Source organism: Peromyscus leucopus, chromosome 23 (assembly GCF_004664715.2).
Source record: "Peromyscus leucopus breed LL Stock chromosome 23, UCI_PerLeu_2.1, whole genome shotgun sequence".
In the NCBI taxonomy this organism is placed as follows: domain Eukaryota; kingdom Metazoa; phylum Chordata; class Mammalia; order Rodentia; family Cricetidae; genus Peromyscus; species Peromyscus leucopus.
Genome location: NC_051082.1, coordinates 21,484,213 through 21,503,595, shown reverse-complemented (window position 1 = coordinate 21,503,595; position 19,383 = coordinate 21,484,213). Strand labels below are relative to the sequence as shown.

The window sequence follows — 19,383 nt, the reverse complement described above, 5'->3', positions numbered from 1 at the left end:
GTCTGCTGGAGTCGTCTCTTTAGGCATGGACCAGCTCACTTAGTCTGAAAAGCGTGGATTAGTCAGGGTTCCCTTAGAGGAATGGAAGTAATGGGATGAAAAATATCACACACACACACACACACACACACACACACACACACACACACACACGTCAGCTTTAAAATAGTAACAACAGTAGACTCACACCCGAGAGTTGAGAACCTGATAGTTCCTTGATCCTTGAGACTCAGTGCCTCAGCAACAGAATAGTTCCACAATGGCCATCTTTCTCTTGGGGTGGGAGCAACTGGGTGGGAGCAACTGGTAGTTGCTCTGTCCACTAGGCTAGGTGCCTAAGCAGTCTCTATTTGGCCCTTGCCGCCCAGAAGTTTCCTGGAGTGCTGCTGGACCCTAGTCCATGATGAAAGCTTGGAAATACTGGTTCTGATATCAGCATAGGAATCAGCAGCAGCAACAGGGCAGGTTAACTCAGCAGTAGAGGGAGGCTACGTGAACAGAGGGTGAGGTGACCCTCCTTCTCCATGCCCTTTTTTATCTGGACTACTAGCAGAAGGTGCCACCCACAAACGGGTGGGACTCCCCACATCAGTCAAGTCAGTCAGGACACTTCTCTAGGCGAGGCTTCCTACTCAGGTGGTTCTAATTTGTGGCAGGTTGACATTAAGACCAACCATAATAAGGGGTGTTGGTAGTGACCACAGCAGACCTCACATGCAGATGGAAATTGATGTTTGCTCCAAACATAGCCTTGTCTCTTTCACACAAGTCATGGCAGACCCTCTGCAAGGCCATCGGGGAAATGCTCTCCCTCTGGCTTACATGGATATGTTTGCGGGATCATCTAGAGTTCATCGTGACTTGTGATAACAACAAAAAGACAAAAACAAAAAACCAATATAGACTGTTGAACACAGTCCTGTGTGTTCAGGAGCCACACTGGCAGCAGAGATGGTTTTGTCATTTCCCCAAGGCCCCTAGGGAGGCATCAGAATGGCTGTGCTGACATGGTGTCCCCTAACTGATGGTCCTTTAACTCAGGGAGGCCCCAGCCATAAGGGAGAGCTCAACAGCTACCAATGAGGGGGTGAGACCGTCTTGTTCTACAAGATCCTTGCTTATGCATAGGAAAACGGCCATGAGAGCAGTGCTTTACTGAGAGCAGACACAGCACTGACAATAATTTTTAGTAGTTTAGTGTTTGAGCAGTGCTAACATCTGTCCAGTGCAAGGAGAGATGGGTCCCCTCCTCTATCTCAGGTCTGACGCTGTTACATTCACAGTGACAGTTTGCTATAAGGAAAGATTCAGATTAAAATTAGTCAAGAGAGTTAAAAAATAGGGGAATACCCAAGTCATAATTTCCACTGCCCTCACACATGGACTTGGGTCATTTTATTTTCCTAAAGTTGGTGTGTGGCCATAAGCATGGAATGAGGCCATCAGGGAAGCCCTGCTGGGTCCTGATGCACAGTGGTCTTGCTGCCAGCTGACCCTTGCTCTAGAACTGTACAGGTGGGGCCAGCCGCTAAATAGGTTGATAAGCATCTGCGGTATGACCCAGGGACCCAGGCATAACATTCTAAGGACCTGGAGATCGCCACCTACAAGTCTAGGACAGAGGCCAGAACTGCTCTTTGTACAAGGCTGAATTCTTCCCCTGCCCCCCTTTTCTTCTGTTTTTTTGAGATAGGGCCTCACTGTGTAACTTTCCTGGCCTAGAACTCACACACCAGGCTGGTTTGGAACTCGTAGAGATCTGTCTGCCTCTGCCTCTTTAGTGCTAGGTTTAAAGGCGTGTAAAAGGAAGAAAGCAAAACTAATTCATAAGGTTGTTCTCTCCTAACCTATTTGAGAATTGAAAGGAAATAGCAAGAAAGCATTACATTAAAATGATGTATAAACTGAAACTTGACATTAGAACTTAAAGACAAGTCAGCAAAAACAAAATCAAAACTCCGTAAGTGTTGGGCTAGAGATGTGACTTCATGCTAGAACACTTGGCTCTCTTGGGGCTGAAGTGATGGCTCAGCAGTTAAAAGTGCTTGCTGATTGCTCCTTAGAGGATCTGAGTTTGGTTTCTCCACCTGCGCTGGGCAGCTCACAACCACCTCTAACCAAGTCCAGTGTCGGGGGGACCAGTGTTTCTTTCCTCTGTACCTGCGCTCTTATATACACACTCATGTGCGCACACACACATAACTTCTGTGTCTGCACTCTTAAATACATACTCACGTGCACACACATATCTAAACATATAATCGAAAAATAAAAAAATAACTCTTAAAGTCTGAAAATTGTAGAATATTACGTTATAACACTGCTTTCCTTATTCAGATTTATTTTCTCAAGATTTTATGTATATAAGTATTTTGATTGCCTGCATGTTTGTGTACCATGTGCATGCCTGTTTGCCTGTGGAGGTCAGAGGAGTGTGTCAGATCCCTGGAACTGGAGTTACAGCTAGTTGTGAGCCACAATGTAGATGCTTGGGATTGAACCTGGGTCCTCTGCAAGAGCAGTATGTGCTCTTAACCGCTGAGCCATCTCTCCAGCCCCTTACTCAAATTTCTATAGCCTGGGGCTCCAAATGGCTCAGTGGTTAAGAGCACATACTGCTCTTGCAGAGGGTCCAAGTTTGATTCCCAGCACTCATGTGGGATGACTCAGCGGCTTGGAACTCTGGTTTTAGGAGGTTCCGAAGCCTCTTTCCTCCAGAGGTATCTGTAATCAAGGACACATACCCACATAGACTCACATAATTAAAAATAAAAATAAATCTTTATCAAAACCCTCAAAATTTCTCTCTTATGTTTGCCTTTCTTTTGTGAATTTGTTTTTTAGACATTAAAATACATATCAAAAACGCCATGCAGGAACCAGAGTCCCGAGATTGTTCAAGAATTCCTCACAGCAATGAAAAGCCACAAGCTGACCAAGTAAGTTACCTCAGTAGGTGATAGGAAACCGAGCAAACCTCAGTGAGGATAATGTCTTAGACCAGCTGTTTGCAGCAGCTGCAGCTGCATTCAGTCACACTTTGGCCTCAGAATTGCACACAGTGCTGTTGTTTTTCGTTTGTTTGTTTCTTTGTTTTGGTTTCTCGAGACAGCCTGGCTGTCCTGGAACTCACAGAGATCCACCTGCCTCTGTCTCCCAAGTGCTGGGATTAAAAGCGTGTGCCACCATCGCCCAGTGTACACAGTACTGTAGGATCATGGTATTGTGGGAAAAGACAACTGAGAATTAGACACATGGCCTTGTAGAGCCACAGCATGCTTATCCCAGAGTCTTTTCTAAGTGTCCCGGTTCCTAGAGCTCTTTACCTCCTGTCATTACAGCCACATTAGATTGGAGTAGGATTCAGAATTACAGTATTGGGTTTCAAGTGTAGCTCAGTGCTAGTGTTTACCGAGCATGTATGAGGAGGTATCGTCCCCAGCACTATTGGAGGTTTGGGGTTGTAGGGAGAGAGAACAGGCAAGAGAGAGAGAGGGAGAGAGAGAGAGAGGGAGAGAGGGAGGGAGAGAGAGAGAGAGAGAGAGAGAGAGAGAGAATGAAAATACTTTTTTTTATAAGGTTGATCAACAAAATTACCTGGCATTTGTGTTTGCTTGAGGTAGAGGCAGTTTGATTATTGTCTGTCTGCATGTCAGGTGCCTCCCAGAAACTTTTTTTTGGATTTTGATATGTGAGTTCAGTTTACAAAATTGAAAACACAGGTTAAGGGTTCATATTAGGAAAAAACTAGTCCATGTCTTTTAGGATTAGTGCTAGTGTCGATAACTTCCAAAAGCTGCTTTGTAAATCATTGTTTGGCTTTTTGGTTGGTTTTTTGGTGTTTGATGGTATTAGGATCAGACCCAGTTGAATCTACATAAACTTAAAGCACACTTCAATAGAGGATTAACTGGTTCCCTTTTCCAATTTGCTGTCTTCAGACTCATCATCTGTCAAGTCTCATGTAACCTTTTAAATCGTCATCTCTTGGTTCTGACTGCCTGGGCAGAAGCTCCTGGCAGTGCTGTACAGTGGCCAGTAGAGGGAGCCAGCAAGCTTCTTCACTGAGGCTGGCTTCTGTCTCTTGGCTGGTGAAGGGGCTGCTTGCCAAATAGGACGGTGACCAGCCTTGCTAGCCGGTGCATTTAAGACAGGAACCACATTTAAAACCAGGTTTAATGTGTCCTTTAAATCTTGAAATCACCTTCCTTCTGTTTTGCTCAGGGGATCTGTTCATTACTTTGCTTAGATATCTTCACCTGGAGTCCTTGAGGATGGGCTAGGAGCTGTGTTTTATTTGACCTCATAGACTTCATCAACAAAACAGTACAGTTGGAATTCAGCTCCAAGTCACGCTGTGTGTTGTGGAATTTTTTATTTAGTGTTACCCCAGTCTCCACCAAACTGATTCTTTAATATTTTAGATTTGGCCTCAGCTCTTTATTTCTCCGTGTCTAACTAGCAGCCCCTGCTCCTATCCTGTGATCACCCCTGTAAGGCACACAGCTATGTAGAGGGACACGCCCTCACAGGCCAGCTCAGTTAGGTCTGTAGTAATTCTGCACACGTTACTCCAGGGCTTTGACACCATATTTTTGGGACGTGGCCCTCAGACCAGCAAAGCCTCAAGTGTGGATGATGGATTATCAGATTCCCTAGTGGTCTTCCCGGGTCTGCTCTCAGAACAAACTCCTGCTTCTTGTGGCCTCAGAACTGCACAAGCGTCTACTAGAAGTCGAGGCTTCCCTAGCCCTTCCTTTTACTTCCCCTTCAGATACATTTGTATTATGTCAGCCCTGTCTCTCAGCACTGTGAGGGAGGGGACACAGTGGAGAGGATTCAAGTGTCAGTTTTAGGGTACTCTTTTGTTTATAAGAGGTGATGGTAAGATAAAGAAAGACTCCAGATTCAGGTGAGGAAATACCATTTGCTAGGCAAGGTGTGGAACTGGGAATCGGCCTGAGGCTTTTCTGTATCATGTCTACAAGCTGGTTGGAACATTTAGAGGAAGTGCAGCCATGTGAAGATAGACTGCTGAAGAGCAGAGTTCTCAGGGTTCTTGGGGGTGAACTAGGGAAATTCAAAGTCATACCAGAACCTTTGGGAGGATCATGGCTGAAAAGATGGGCCAGTGATGAGGAGTTCTTGTTCTTGCTGAAGACCCAGGTTTAGTTCCCAGCACCTTCAGCCCTCCTGGGAATGGCATGTGTGTATTTATGTGTACTGCCTGGCACCCGTGGAGGGCAGAAGAGGGTGTCAGGTCCTCTGAAACAGGAGTTATATATAGAAAGTTGTTGGCCTTCATGTGGGTGCTGGGAACCAAACTTGGGTCCTCTGCAAGAGCTCTTAGCTACTGGGCTTTCTTTCTGGTCTCAAGATTTCAGTCTTTTAAAAGGCATTCACTTATAAGAGGAAGGTATATTGAAAAGTGGAAGGGCTCGGGGGGCCGTTGTCCTGTAACCGAGAGGTTGGAGGGATGTAAAGTCATGGTGAGGAGAACCTACACTTCAAAGAAACGTAAGCAGAAGGACCTGGAACTGAGGGTTGGCGGTGGGAGAGAAGAAGTGAGGGGTGGCTCCCAGATTTCTCACCACAGGCTCTTCCAGATGAGAGCTGCAGGGAGGAGCTAGTTTGTTGGAAGGAGTAGTCATGATTGCATCAGATGTATTGTTTTCAAAGCATCTGGTGTGTCTACGTGGAGATGTGTGGGAAGCACTTGGCTGCAGAGGTCTGGAGCTCTGCTCACATGGCTTGGAAGCATGAATTTCTCCAGCAAACCTCTAGTAGCTATTGAGATTATGCGTTTTGTGTGAGGAAATGGGTAACAGGTTTGGAGGGGAGAAACGACAGTGTGGAATACTAGGGCTGAGCAAGAGAAGAGAACCCTGAAAGACACGGAGAGGGACTAGTCAGAAGAGAAGTGGATACTCAAGAGTGACATGGCGGGGCCCATGGGGGTAGAAGTCTGAAGGAAGCAGTGGCACATCAGAGCCAGGATGCCTTGGTTTATGCAGTGCTGGCAATGGAAGTCAGGCCTCTGTGTATGTTAGCCAGGAGCCCCACAGCTGAGCCACATCCCCAGCCTGCCTCCCTCAGCTCTGCCCAGAAACTCCCCAGGGCTCAGTTTCGTCTCCCTTTCTCCCCCCACCACTCTCCCTTTGTTTCCTTTCGTCTTTTCCCCCTCCTCCTGCCTCCCCATCCCGCTGGGATTGAACACAAGGCCTCCTGCTTGTGGGGCCAGCACTCCATCCACTGCTGTGAAATCTCGTTTGTACATGGTTTCAGGGAATCTGAGGAGTAGAACCTGACCGTGTGTGCTGTAGTAGAACCTGAATCGATGGTGAAAGTGTTGTGGGGCAGCCATCACGCTGAGTGTTTCTCCTAGAAGCATATGGCTAACACGATCTGTGGTGGCTGAGTCCCTGTCTGGACTACTGGGAACCTTCCACTTGTTACTTCCTATCTCAGTATTAAAAGTGGTTTGTTTGTTTGTTTGTTTTTGGTTTTTTTCTTTTTTCTTTTTTTTTTTTTTTGGTTTTTCGAGACAGGGTTTCTCTGTGTAGCTTTGCGCCTTTCCTGGAACTCACTTGGTAGCCCAGGCTGGCCTCGAACTCACAGAGATCCGCCTGGCTCTGCCTCCCAAGTGCTGGGACTAAAGGCGTGCGCCACCACCGCCCGGCTTTTTTTTTTTCTTTTTTTTTTTTTTTTTTTTTTGGTTTTTGTTTTTGGTTTTTTTCAAGACAGGGTTTCTCTGTGTTGTTTTGGTACCTGTCCTGAATCTGTAGACCAGACTGGTTTACAGAGATCGCCTGGCTCTGCCTCCCAAGTGCTGGGATTAAAGGTGTGCGCCACTGCCGCCCGGCTAATTGTGTTTTAAGTATAAAAAAGTCAGTTAAAAGTGTTTCCTGTTTGGAAGCCAAATGGAAAACAGGCAATAAGTGATGGTAGCAGCCACTTCAAATATGAGATTGTTCCTCTCCTAACCCTCATGTATTCTAAGTGCTACTCTGATTTCTTTTACAGACATGAACCTGGGACCTGGGGAGGTGCATAACTCAAACTGCTTCTCAAACATCTCACACATGAATGGCAACTGTGGCCTTTCATCTTTGTCCAGAGTATCTTTAGACTCATTTGTGTTGAACAGAACTAAAGGATGAGTGTGGCGCTCCAGGGTCAGGCCAGAAAGAATGTTGAACTGTATCCCCTGTGTGGGATGGGGAGGGTGGAATCATTCCCTCCCCTTGATGTCTTGTCACTGGACAAGGAGAGATGGCTCAGTGGTTAACTGCACTTGCTGCCCTTGCAGAGAGAGGACTTCGTTCCCAGCACTCACATGGAGACTCATAACTATAACTCCAGTTCATGGGATCTGATTGATGCCCTCTTCTGGTCTCCATAGTGGTGCACATAATATACATGCAGACAAATGCTCGTACACATAAATAACATTAATCTTTGAAACCCTGTCACCTTTTAACCTCTTCAACAGAGGGCTAAGTATCTCTTGTGACAGATGATAATTGCTACTGGGCATGGTTCCCTGTAATCCTGATGGGAGGTGGAGGCAGGAAGATCAGGTATTAAAGTCATCCTTGGCCTCCTACCAAGCTTGAGGCCAAATGGTAATTACTGTCTTCAACTGTTACTTAAATCTCTTAGGGAAATTTACAACTAGCCCAGGCTGGCTCAAATTTGATATCCTGTCTCAGCCTCCCCAGTTCTGAGATAACAGGCCTGAGCAGCAGTCATGCCTGGCTTCTTTTTATTTACTAAGGTAATTCACATCTGAGTAACACTGTATGTTAGTTACTTTCTCCTTGCTGTGCAAACGCCTGACAAAAGCCATCTGAGGGAGGAAGGGTGTGGTCCATCACGGTGGAGAAAGCATAGTGGCAGGGTGGGCGGAGCCGGTCACCGTGCAGCTCCGTCTGGACTCAGAGACGGAAGCGGTGCTCAGCTCACTTTCTTCTTTTTATTCAGTCCAGGACCCAGCCGTGGGATGGTGGCATTCACAGTTAGGAGGTGCCATACCATCCCAGTTAATACAGCCTAGAAACTGTCTCATAGGCATGTCCAGAGCTTTGCTTCCATGATGAGGATAAATCCAGTCAAGTTGACAATACAAATCAATCATCACATACTGGAATCCTAGCATCTGAGTTCAAGGTCATCCTCAGCTAGATAGCAAGTTCAAGGCCAGCCTGTCATAAAAAATAAAACTGAGATGTCTCAGTGGGTAAAGTACTTGCTGCCAGGCTTGAACACCTGAGTCTGATTCCTGGAATCCACATGGCAAAAAGAGAAACCACTGCATGTTGTCCTCTGACCTCCACATGTGTGCTGTGGTACACACACACACACACACACACACACACACACACACACAAAATGTTTAAAAATTCTTTTTAAAAGAAATCAAAACAAATGTGAGCAATGTATAATCTTACTCTCAACACCGAGCTTTTAGCCATTTCTAAGCAGTTACTAACCAATGAAAATAATTTTGTTTATCTTTTCTTTAAATTGAATTAAAAAAACACGATTTCTCATTTTCCAAATAAAATTAGTGTAACAAATATGGGGAGTTATTGTTGTTTTGTATTTTTGAGACAGGATCTTGCTTTATAGATCTGCCTGCCTCTGTCTCACAAGTGCTGGCAAGTGTTGTCTTTTAAACATGCTTTACATTCTCTTACTTGTTCTGTGTGTGGGTGTGCATGTGCCATAGTGCAGTATGTAGAAATCAGTTTTCCCTTAAAGAATCCAGGCATGGAGCTCCAGCCATTAGGTCTGCAGGGAAGTGCCCTTACCAACGGAGTCATCCTCAAGTCTGGGGGCTGGAGAGATGGCTCAGAGGTTAAGAGCACTGGCTTTTCTTCCAGAGGTCTTAAGTTCAATTCCCAGCAACCACATGGTGGCTCACAACTGTCTGTAATGAGATCTGGTGCCCTCTTCTGGTGTGTAGGAATATATGCAGACAGAACATTGTATACATAATAAATAAATTTAAAAAAAAAAAAACAAAAAACACTCTCCTCTGCTGTTGCTCCCTTAGGAAGCACTGTGCCTGCGTTCCCTGCAGGAAGCTGGCATGTCCGGAGTGCCTTCCTCTCCTGATTCTTCCTTATTACAGGGCCATGTGGCAGGGACTCTCCAGTTCTTTCTTGACAGTAACTTGATCAAGACCCAAGGTCCTTCAGGGCATGAGAGTTTTAAGCAGTTCATGTTTTTCTTTTGACAGAGCTGAGAAGCTTCAGCTGCTGAACCACAGGCCAATGACTGCTGTCGAGATCCAGCTGGTGAGTGGGGGAGGGTCGCAGCACTCAAGGGGTGGTTTTGCGGGTCTGAGATGCAGAAGGACACAGCCAGGACTGCACACATCCCATGCCCTAAGTGAGAGGAGAGCCTGGAGGCCTCACCAATTGGTCCTCGTTAGTGTGGACCTGCGAGTGGGTGGCTGGGAATGGAATTCCTCCATGGCTTTGGCAGCCGGTGTCCTCTGCTGCTCTAGGCCTTCTGGCTATGGCTTGTCTGGAGGAGGTAGAGCCAACCAGCTGTTGCAGTCAACGTTTAACTCCGAGTGTCCCCCACTTCCCCGTCCGCCTCTTTCTCTTTCCCCACGTGGTGTCCTCCTCTCCTGCCCTCCGGGCCAGCCCCGGAGCAGCAGCTCTGCTGTAGCCGGGTGGCAGTTGTCCCCGCTTTCTGCTTATTTCCTCTGCCACTTAGCATTCACTTCTGTCCACGTTTCATAACTCAGCCCTGCAGTTACTTCATCCTTCTCCCTGCTTCGACAAGCGTGTGTGTGTGACCACGCCTGGCTTTCAGATCACTTTCTAAAACCATAAACGCGGTCTCATTTCCCTGCAAAAGGATCTAGTGGAGCCTAGCAATTTGTCAGGTCAAATCGCTGTCGCAGTGTCGGGCTTCAGCAATGGTGGCTGAAGATAGAGCAGGGGTGGCCTAGGGAGAAAGTGAAGACAAGGCCAGTGAGAGAGAGACTCCTCTCACGGTCGTGTGGCAGGTCCCTCCTGTTACACAGGGCAGAGCCTCAGGGTAAGCAGGTCCTGTCGCCACCAGGAAAATTAGTAAAATAGTTTCCAAAGCTTGTCTTAGAGATACTCAGCCCTTAAGCAGGGGTTGGTGGCACATGCCTGTGATCCCACTGTTGTGGAGGCAGGAGTAGAGGATGAAAGTTTGAGGTCAGCTCGGGTCACATAATAAGCTCCTTTCTTGAAAAATCCATGTAATAGAAAACGAGAACAGAAGAAACAGTCGGGTCTTTGTAAACTTGACAAAGTATGGAAGACAATGGCCAAAGAACCCCCATTGATCTTCAGAATTTATTTAAAGCATTTCAAAGGTTAGAAAGTAGTTAATTTTTGACTACAACCTTCATTGTCTTCCCAGAGTTGTTTCTGTCCCTCGAACGAACGTGCCCGAAATTAAATTATAAACATTCCTTCCATTCTGGGGAGCTTCCTGGGGGACTTGGCCTTTATGCTAAACAGAGGTCCCCATCTGTGTGTCCTCATTGTTGTAGATGTTAGACAGATTCAGCTTAGAGGAGAGGGAAAGACCAAGAAACCAATCCCTGTCCCTTGGGTTAAGGATCACATGTTGGGTCTCCTCCAACTTTAATCAGCACCATATGCTGTTCGTGGCCGAGTGACAGATGGAGAGGAGAGATGAGGGATTAGCATGGCTCCATCCTGAGCCTGCGGAAAGCTCCGGGGTTGCTTGGTGAGAGAGCTGATACTGAGAGCTCTGAGCGCGTTAGACACGGTCCCAGGGCCTTGTCCATGCCACTTTCAGTGTTGGAGGAGGACAAATATTCTCACCTTCTTACTCCAGAGGACCGGTCCTTGACTTTGTTCCTCTTCTAAGCCCTGTTTCCAGAGACAGAGATGAGAGGGGATTTGCTAGGGGAGTAGGTCACAAGGTTATGGGAGCACAGAGGCCCCCAGAAAGCTATCTACAAGCTGAAGACCCCAAGATACTGGGAGATTGGCTCAGTCCCGGTGTGAAGTCCTCAGAATCAAGGATGCTGATGGTTTAACACAGTCTGAGGCCACAGGGCTTGAGAGCTGAGGGTGGACTGGTCCTGTCCTGGCTCCAGCCGCTTAGATGGTGCTCACCTGCATTGACAGTAGACTTTCTACACCGAGTCCATTAGCTCACACCAGGCTTCCAGAGACCCTCACAGATGCACCAGAGCCTTTCCAGTTGACCCCAGCTGTGCTTTGGTCACCTATCACACCTGGTGAGGTTAGTGTGCTGTTCCTCAGATGTTTCTTTCTCTACACACTCTTATTTCCCTGCAGCCAGACTATTTTCTAGTCAGATTTTTTTTCCTACCCTAGAATTGGCTGTAAAAGATAGCAAGCCGTTTACCAGGGCTTAGAGCAGCATCCATCTACCTGAGAACGTGAGGAATGGGGCTTTCTCAAAGGTTAGGAAACAAAGAACTTAATGCTTCCCTGTAGTAAGTACAGCTGTGTGTTTTTCCCAGACTCAGAACGTGGCTGCACCATCCATGCTTGTTAGAACAAATCCGGTTAAGAGCAAGAAGTGCCTCAGCTGGGGTTTGGGTGGTCCTTTGGTGGCTGTCCACTGACTGAGAGGCTCTGGAGAGGTGGCCTGCTGTGTGACTCCAGCTTGCTCTGCTGGGGTCCATTTGGAACGGTCTAGGAGCCCTCTGAAGGGTCCCCCCCCCCCGAACCCCATGAACTCACAGATCGTTGTCCTGCACAGCATTACTGCTTGTGTCATTGAGTTCCTGGCTTATTAAACAGCACCAGGCCCGGCTCCTGCTCGCTGTAGGCATTGCTTTAACTTAGAAGACGCTGGTGTTTCAAGGCTGAGTGGACGCCGGGCCACACGGCTGGGTCACACGGCTGCTGCTGCAGCAGCTGAGTTTTCCAAGATGAAGTCTGTGATTAGTATTGGAACCTTATTCCAACCAATGTCTCAGTTACGGTCCAAGTTTCAACACGGAATTGATTTTTATTTCATATATACTGTAACATATGGATTGAAAGCAATTGTATACGGTATTTTTTGTAAGCTCTTGCTTTGATTGATTGATTGATTGATTGATTTTCTGCAGCCTGTCATGAGGTCAGATAGAGATTTCCACATAGGTGGAGAGCAGTTTTTGTCAAGTCTTACCTAAGGAAGTGTCGTGTTAGTGCTCAGAAAAGTCCCAGTACTAAGGTGGTGGTGTGGAAGAAATGACTCAGTGGGCAAAGCACTCGCCCCACAAGCTTGAGGACCGAGTTCAGATCCCCCAGACTCACATGAAGCTGTTGTGTAGTGTACGCGTCTGTAAACCTAGGGCTCCTCTAGGGAGATGGGTGCTGAGAGGAGACTCCCTGGAAACAGACCGACTGCCCTGGCATGCATAAACAGCAAAGGGAGACCCTGGCTCAAACTAGGCGGAAGGTGAGGGCCGGACCCCAGGTTGTCCTCTGACACACACACACTGTGGTGTACTCATTTGAGCATGCATGTGCTCGCATATACACTAGGATGAAGTCTTCAAACTCAAGAAAAACCAAAGCTTTACAATTGTTTTCAGGGTTACAGCATTTGATTTCTGATGACAGCTGTTGGCCTCTTAGGTTGGGTCACGGGAGGAAAGCTGTGTGCTAGGGCTGGCAGCTTACAGGGGAAGTGGCCTCCTCTGGAGTGTTTGGCAGCCTCCAGAGATTAAGAGAGCTTTGTGTGTGCAGAGATTGGTCCTTCACCAAGAGCTGTCTCCCTTCTAGCTCTTGGGATTCTAGGCTTTTGTTTGCTTTTATATTGTGAACAATTTGACACGTTGGTACTGGAGAACACTGAGCTTCCTTATTTTGGCTCTTCTCCTGTGTTGAGGAGGACGGTGAGGCAGGATGTAGGTGCTGCTCACCCTGGTGGTCCAAGAGGAGTAGGTAAGCTTTTGTTTCTTCCTGTGCCTGAGAACGGAGAATCTTAGGTTTAAACTACTTTCCCAACTCTAATTCTCCCTGAGGCCTTAGTTCTAGTAAAGGCTTCTTTTGTTACCAGAGTTGGCGGAATCAGAGAGTTGTTGCCCTTTGGCTAAGGGTGACTCCTGATGGGCATTGCAGCTGCCAGACCCCGAGACAGTGATGCCGGGCATCAGCACTGGTTCTTACGTTAAAAGGAAGGCCTCAGACGATCCCACTCACCCCACACCGGAGAACTCCATACTGCTGTACAGCTTCAGTGAGAGAAGCTGTGGTGTTCCAGAAGGAGTTGATATAGAGCTTAAAGACTTGCGGCCTCCCTCCGTACCGAGGCCCAGACAGAGCCTGTCTCTCTTTCCTCATCAGTCATTGTCTTGGCTTCAGGTTTCAAGCTCAAAGTCAGAATGATTCAGTATGGTCAGTGTGATCCCAGCACGGCTCCTTGTATGCTGGAGCTCTTGACAGATGCTTGGCCAGGTGGTTCGTTGGCTGTGTTTGCCAGTTAGTCTTCAGCTTACAGGCTTTCCTTTGGACTAACTAATCACATCAGGTGTTTCCCTCCAACCCCTCTCCTCTGGGGGCATACTGTGTTGGGTTACTCCATTCATTTTGTGTGTCTGATCTTAGAAAAATGATGTGCTTTTTTGAGGTAAGGTCTCCTGTAACCTAGGTTGACCTCAAACTTAATATGTAGTTGAGGCTGGGCTGATCTTAAATTCCTAATCCTCCTGTCCCTACCTCGCAAATACTGGCAGTGAAGGCATGTATCAACATACCTGTCTACAAATGCATTTTTAAAGAATTGGGCTTTTTCCACTTATTATTTCGAAACTTTCCATAAAGTGTATTTTGGTCCTATTCTTTCCCCTGACTCCTCTCAGATCCTTCTCACTTCCCTACCCTCCCAGCTTCATGCTCTCCCTCAAAGGGAAAAAAAAACCAAAATAAACAAACCCTCAGTAAGACAAAAATTGCCGAACTAAAACAAAAGGTATAAAACACCATGAAGTCTGTTTTCTGTTGCTCTACTCCTGTGCATGGGGCCTGCCCTGGAGTGTGGGGGCATGCCGGTGTCTCTGCAGTGGGGAACACTGACTGAGCTACCCATTTCTTCTGTCTTGTCTTCAGGACCTACCCTTCTGTCTTTCATAGCTTTTGACCTGTGGATGAGTCTCACCTCTCAGCTTTTTGTTTGACTTTTTGAGTTTTTCATTTTGAGCTTTATTTCAGGTTGGCTTTTCTTTCCTTGTTAAAGTCTACTTCCATATCTCAGATTGTTGTCATTATTTCATTCAACTGAGTGTTTTCATGGTCTTCATTAAGACATTCATCATATCCTCTTGAAGGTCCTTGAACATATTCATAATTGTTGTTTTGAAGACCTTATTCAATTAAATTGCTTTTCCTGGGGCCTGTTACAGCAGGGGCTGGCTTCTGAGGGAGGCATATTGTCTTGGTGGTTCATGCTTATATTTGCGCTGGGATCTAAGAGGTGGAGTTAGGGTGCTGGTGGTGCTTCTTGGTGTAGAGATTTGGTCTGGCCTTTGTTTGGTGGTATTCTGCTCTCCAGTTACTCTCGCCCCGGTGTTGGGCCTCGCCAGGTGAAAGCTGTGGGGTTCCTGGTAGATGACATGTCTGTGGGAGTCACAAAGGAATGGAGGTGTGCTGGAACGAATGGTCCCCTTGAGACCTGGCCTCCTGGTGCTGATCCAGGGTCCCCCTAGTGCTTCCCTGCTGCCCCTTCCAGCCATTCCTTCTGAGAGCTGTTTCTTGTTCAGTCAAGAAGGTTTTTTTTTTTTTTTTTTTTTTTTTTTTTTTTTTTTTTTTTATCTGAGGACGAACCCAGGGCCTTGCACTTGCTAGGCAAGCACTCTACCACTGAGTTAAATCCCCAACCCCAGTCAAGAAGTTTTATTTGGGCTGAATTCAGTTGCTGGAGTGCTGGCCTAGCAGGTGCGAGCGAGGTCTTGAATTCCTTTCCTGGCACTGCACAAGCCAGCCTGAGGGTGTGCACCTGATGATCGCAGCACTTGGGAGTGGCAGCAGCAAAGTCAGAAGTTCAAGGTGACTTGACTACAGGGCAAGTCTGAGACCAGCCCGGCCTACTTGAGACCTTGTCTTTAAAAAAAAAAAAAATTAGAAAATGGTTTGCTCAGGACAGTCCCTACTTAAAACACCCCAAACTATTCTTTAGCTGTAGAAACAGTTTGGCTGAAAGGAAGGTGTTCTGTGGACCTGTGATGTGCTCTTGGGCGTGTCTTATGATGTCTTAAATCAACCATACCGTGTAAGAGGAGGCAGTCAGACTGCCATCCTCTTGTGGATGTAGCCTGTTCCCTGTATTACTTTCCGTACATCTGCCAGGGTTCTTTCTGAAACACCTTTTTGTATCATTTGCCGGGTCTTAGAGGTTGCTGTGAGGAAACCTTCATCTGGGAAAGGTGTTTGTCACATGCTCCTGCCTCCTTGTGAACACAGCCCTTGAATACCTGCATACTTTTAAAGTATATTTTTATGAGGATGGAGAGTTAAGAGCACTTGCTGCTCTTCCAGAGGACCCAGGTTTAGTTCCCAGCACCCATGTGGCAGCTCACAATCATCTTGAACTCCAGTTTTAAGGAGTCTGATGTGCCCTCCTGGTCTCAGCAGGCATCAAGCACACACATGGTGCACATGCAGGTAAAATGTTAATACACGTAAAAATAAATTTAAATCCTAAAGATTTGGTATTTCTTATTTATGTGTATGTATGCCTGTGTCTTGTGTATATACCATTGTGGGGGTGCATGTGGGTGCGTGCAGAGGCCAGAGGAGGGGCCTTGGATTTCTTGGAGCTGGAGTTGCAAGAGGCTGTGAGCTGCCGTGTGGCTGCTGGGAACAGAACTTGGGTCCTCTGCCACAGCAGCCAGTGCTCTTAACTGCTGAGACATCATCTGCAGCTCCTCGTCTTCTGCTTACTTGTCAGACTCCTGTTCCGCAGGCTTTGGAGACCAGTGGCTTGTGTTAGTTGGCTTTCTCTTGCTTTAACAGAATACCTGAGATAATCAACTTACAGAGAAGAAAGGTTTATTTTGCCTCATGGTTTCAGAGTCCATCCGAGTCCAGATGGCCCTGTTGCTTTAGGACCATGACAATGATCATTGCTGACCTTGAGGAAACCAAAACCAAACAGAAAAAAGGCCAGGGTCCCAGCACCCCTAATATCCTGACTTTCTCCCTCTGAGCCCCACTACTAAAGGTTCTTCCTCACCAAGTAGTGCCATATGCTGGGGTCTAAACCTTCCATACACAGCACTTGAGGGACATTTAGGATTCAAACCACAATGTGGCATGTAGTAGCTGATAGGCTTTCTACCTGGGCATGCCACACTGGGTGTCCAGTTCTGCTTCTTGCTAGGATTACAGTGAGTGTTGAAAGAGCTCATGCTTATACAATTTCTAGTATGGTTGCGGGCACAGGAGGCCCCTGCAGAGTTGTGGGGAGTGGCGGGGGAAATGAGAACTGTTGCAGATAGAAATTCTGTGGTTCAGGAGAAGCAGAATCAAAGGAGTGGGTGACACCACTCAAGTGACAGAGGTACTGTTGTGAAATCCGAAAGTTTGTCTAAGGCCATGGCACCCCCTAAGGGTGAGTTTCTTTGCACATCCAACATAAAAGTGTGTGGATGTGAATGGAAGTAGAATAGTTAGGATTTCCCTTTATTTAAAGAAAAACAAGCTGGGCAGGTTGGTGGCACATGTCTCTTTAGTTCCCGAACTCAGGAGACAGAGGCAGGCAGATTTCTGTGTGTTGGAGGACAGCCAGGACTACCTTGTCTCCAAAAAAGGAAAGAGTGGGTGGGGGAGGCGGGGGGCAGACGGACAGACACCCAGCTTCACAGACCCATTTTATGTGCTTCTTTGGCTAGGTCTGGGGTCTGAGCTGGCTTCATCCTGCCATGGATCCTAGATGAAATCCTGGCTGGCTCAGGACCAGGGTCTGGGCTGGCACTGGACAGCATGGCTGGGGTGGGCCATGATGGGAGGCTTCCCTCTAAAGCCCTGACAGCTTCCTTCCCCTTGTAGATGGTAGAAGAGAGTGAAGAGCGGCTCACGGAGGAGCAGATTGAAGCCCTTCTGCTTACTGTCACCAGCATTCTGCCTGTGGGCCCAGAGGATGAGCAGAGGAAAAGCACTAGCAATGATGTGGCCATGGAAGAGGAAGACCCGGCATAGATGTGCACAGCTGGCCAGGATGTTCGTGAAGTTCGAAACCCAACAGCCATTTCCTGGATGTTCAGAGGATTGTGTGTTTGGTTTTGCCCCCTCTCTCAATATGCCTGATCTCAGGGTGGGTTGGGAAAATCACAAAACTAAGATAAAAAGAATCTTTGTGCCTTGGGATCAAGAAACATGGGATCAGAGAAGGGCAGAGAACTCAAGATGAGGGAACGTGGCTGTGCAGCCCTCTGGGGTAGAAAGACTTCTGTGGCCTCTGGCACACTTGTACACAGTGGTGAACCAGCCAGTCAGGTGCTTTGTGTTGTAGGCAATGTCAGGAGCTCCTGGGTGAGAGCAGAGCTGTGGGAATGGGCTCAGATGGTTGAGAGCGCCCAGAGCCGCACACAGCTGCTCCAGGGGGATGACCCAGAGCTTAGCTCACTCTACAGGAGTGTCCTCAGCAGAAACAGGAGGTGAGAAAAGGAGATTAAGAGCCCAGCCTGGTCTACATAGTAAGGAACACACATGTGAACACAGCTAACATGCATGCATGCCACATACATACAAAAAATTAGTCCATTTTCTTGTTGCTAAAAACAACTCTATAGCCTTGGTAAGTGACAAGAAAAAGAGACTTATTTTGGCTCATGGTTCTGGACCAAGGTCATAGGGCGTCCTGGGTATGGACCTCTTATTACTAGACTGCTGGGGTAGCATAGGATACCAGCTGATGGAAAATGAGAAGCACTTATTTTCAGTCTCTTGTAGCCCAAATTGTCCTTGAACTCAGTATGTAACCCACTCTGTCATTAGACTTTTGATGATTCTTCTGCCTCAGCCTCCTGAGTGCTGGGATTAAAAATGTGTGCCACTCACTTGAGAGACCAGGTAAAGGCCAGCCTGGTCCACATAGCAAGTTCCAGCCAGCCAGAGCTCCACAGTAAGACCCTGTCTCATAAACACAAAAATGAACCAGTGTGTGCCACCACACCTGGGGTGTGTGTGTGTGTGTGTGTGTGTGTGTGTGTGTGTGTGTTTGATGGGGGGAGAGGAGGTTAATTTCTTTTGATTTTTTTTGAGACCTTTTCTTTTCATATTTAATAGGAGTTTAATGGAGTTACTACATAATGGGGAGAGAGTTTCTCTCCAGACACCATGGTCTATCAAATAAAATGTGCATTGCAAGGTATAGGTAATCTTTTTTGAGTCCCATAGATGTCCCCACCCCCAACCCCCCAAAAAATGACAGGACATTGCTATGGCTCTTTAAAAGTCAGTGGTGGATCCTCTTGCTAAAGACATCTATAGTTGGGTCATAGGACATAAAGGAATCAGTGTGGTTCTAAGCCACATGTTCTTCCTCCAGAAGTACTAGGTAGTGGTTCTTCATCAGAGGCACCGGGTTCAGAGTTTTCAGTACCTTCTTTCATCCTCTCTTTCAGTCTTTCTCTTAGGTACTGGGTAAGAAACGAATACTGTGTGGCCTCCAGCTGGGCCCAGCTTTCCTCATGTGAGTCCCCAGGGAGGCTGGAAATGGACAGTTGTATAGTCACTGTCACGGTTACTTTTTCTTGGTCTTATTTTCTGCATCAAGGACAGCATGCAGTGTGGTTTTTCTTCAGAGCTGTTTATTAAGTAGTGGCTCTTCCACAAGAACGCCGTTAGCTGCAGTTCTTCCAGAAAGTCCACAAACTAGCTTTGTGTTTCTTTTTTGATGGGGCTGTCACCTTGTGTGCACTTTTGCTCCGTCAACACATCGTCACTCCTGTCCTCAGGAGGAAGTCCAGGAGGGGAGGCAAAGATTCTCTGTCAAGTATCTTCATTGCTGGGTCTGCAGAGGCATACATTCTTTACAGGTATTTGTCCTTCAGAGGGATGAGGGGGTGGCTCTCCCTGAGGACCAGTGAACTTCATGTCTTCTTAAAAGTTTCCAGCCCTCTTCTCTACCCTTCTTCTGGCCAGCTTGATCCCCTGTGAAAACCATGATAAAGTTTGTTCAAGAAAGAGATGCTTTCTTGTGCACAGAGATATGTTCTCTGTCATTGAATTTCATTTCTGAGTCCTCAATGTTTTCTTAGTAACAGAGTGATTGTCACTGTCCCCAGTCGCTTGTCAGGGAGCCTGATAACAACTTCTGTTTGCTATTGTTTTTTGTTTTGATTTTTTTTTTTTGTCTTTTAGTTTTTTGAGACATGATTTCAGTGTTGCCCTGACT

The 19,383-nt window shown here is 46.9% G+C and overlaps 1 protein-coding gene across 1 annotated transcript; it reads left to right on the top strand.

Moving 5' to 3' along the window:
- The first annotated feature begins 2,824 nt into the window (after window positions 1-2,824).
- Window positions 2,825-17,994, top strand: LOC114693666 (CGRP receptor component). The gene is made up of 3 exons (XM_037198281.1): window positions 2,825-2,939; window positions 9,245-9,302; window positions 17,034-17,994. The coding sequence occupies exons 1-3, from the start codon at window positions 2,917-2,919 to the stop codon at window positions 17,181-17,183; spliced, it is 231 nt and encodes a 76-aa protein (XP_037054176.1). The 5' UTR covers window positions 2,825-2,916; the 3' UTR covers window positions 17,184-17,994.
- The last annotated feature ends 1,389 nt before the right edge of the window (window positions 17,995-19,383 follow it).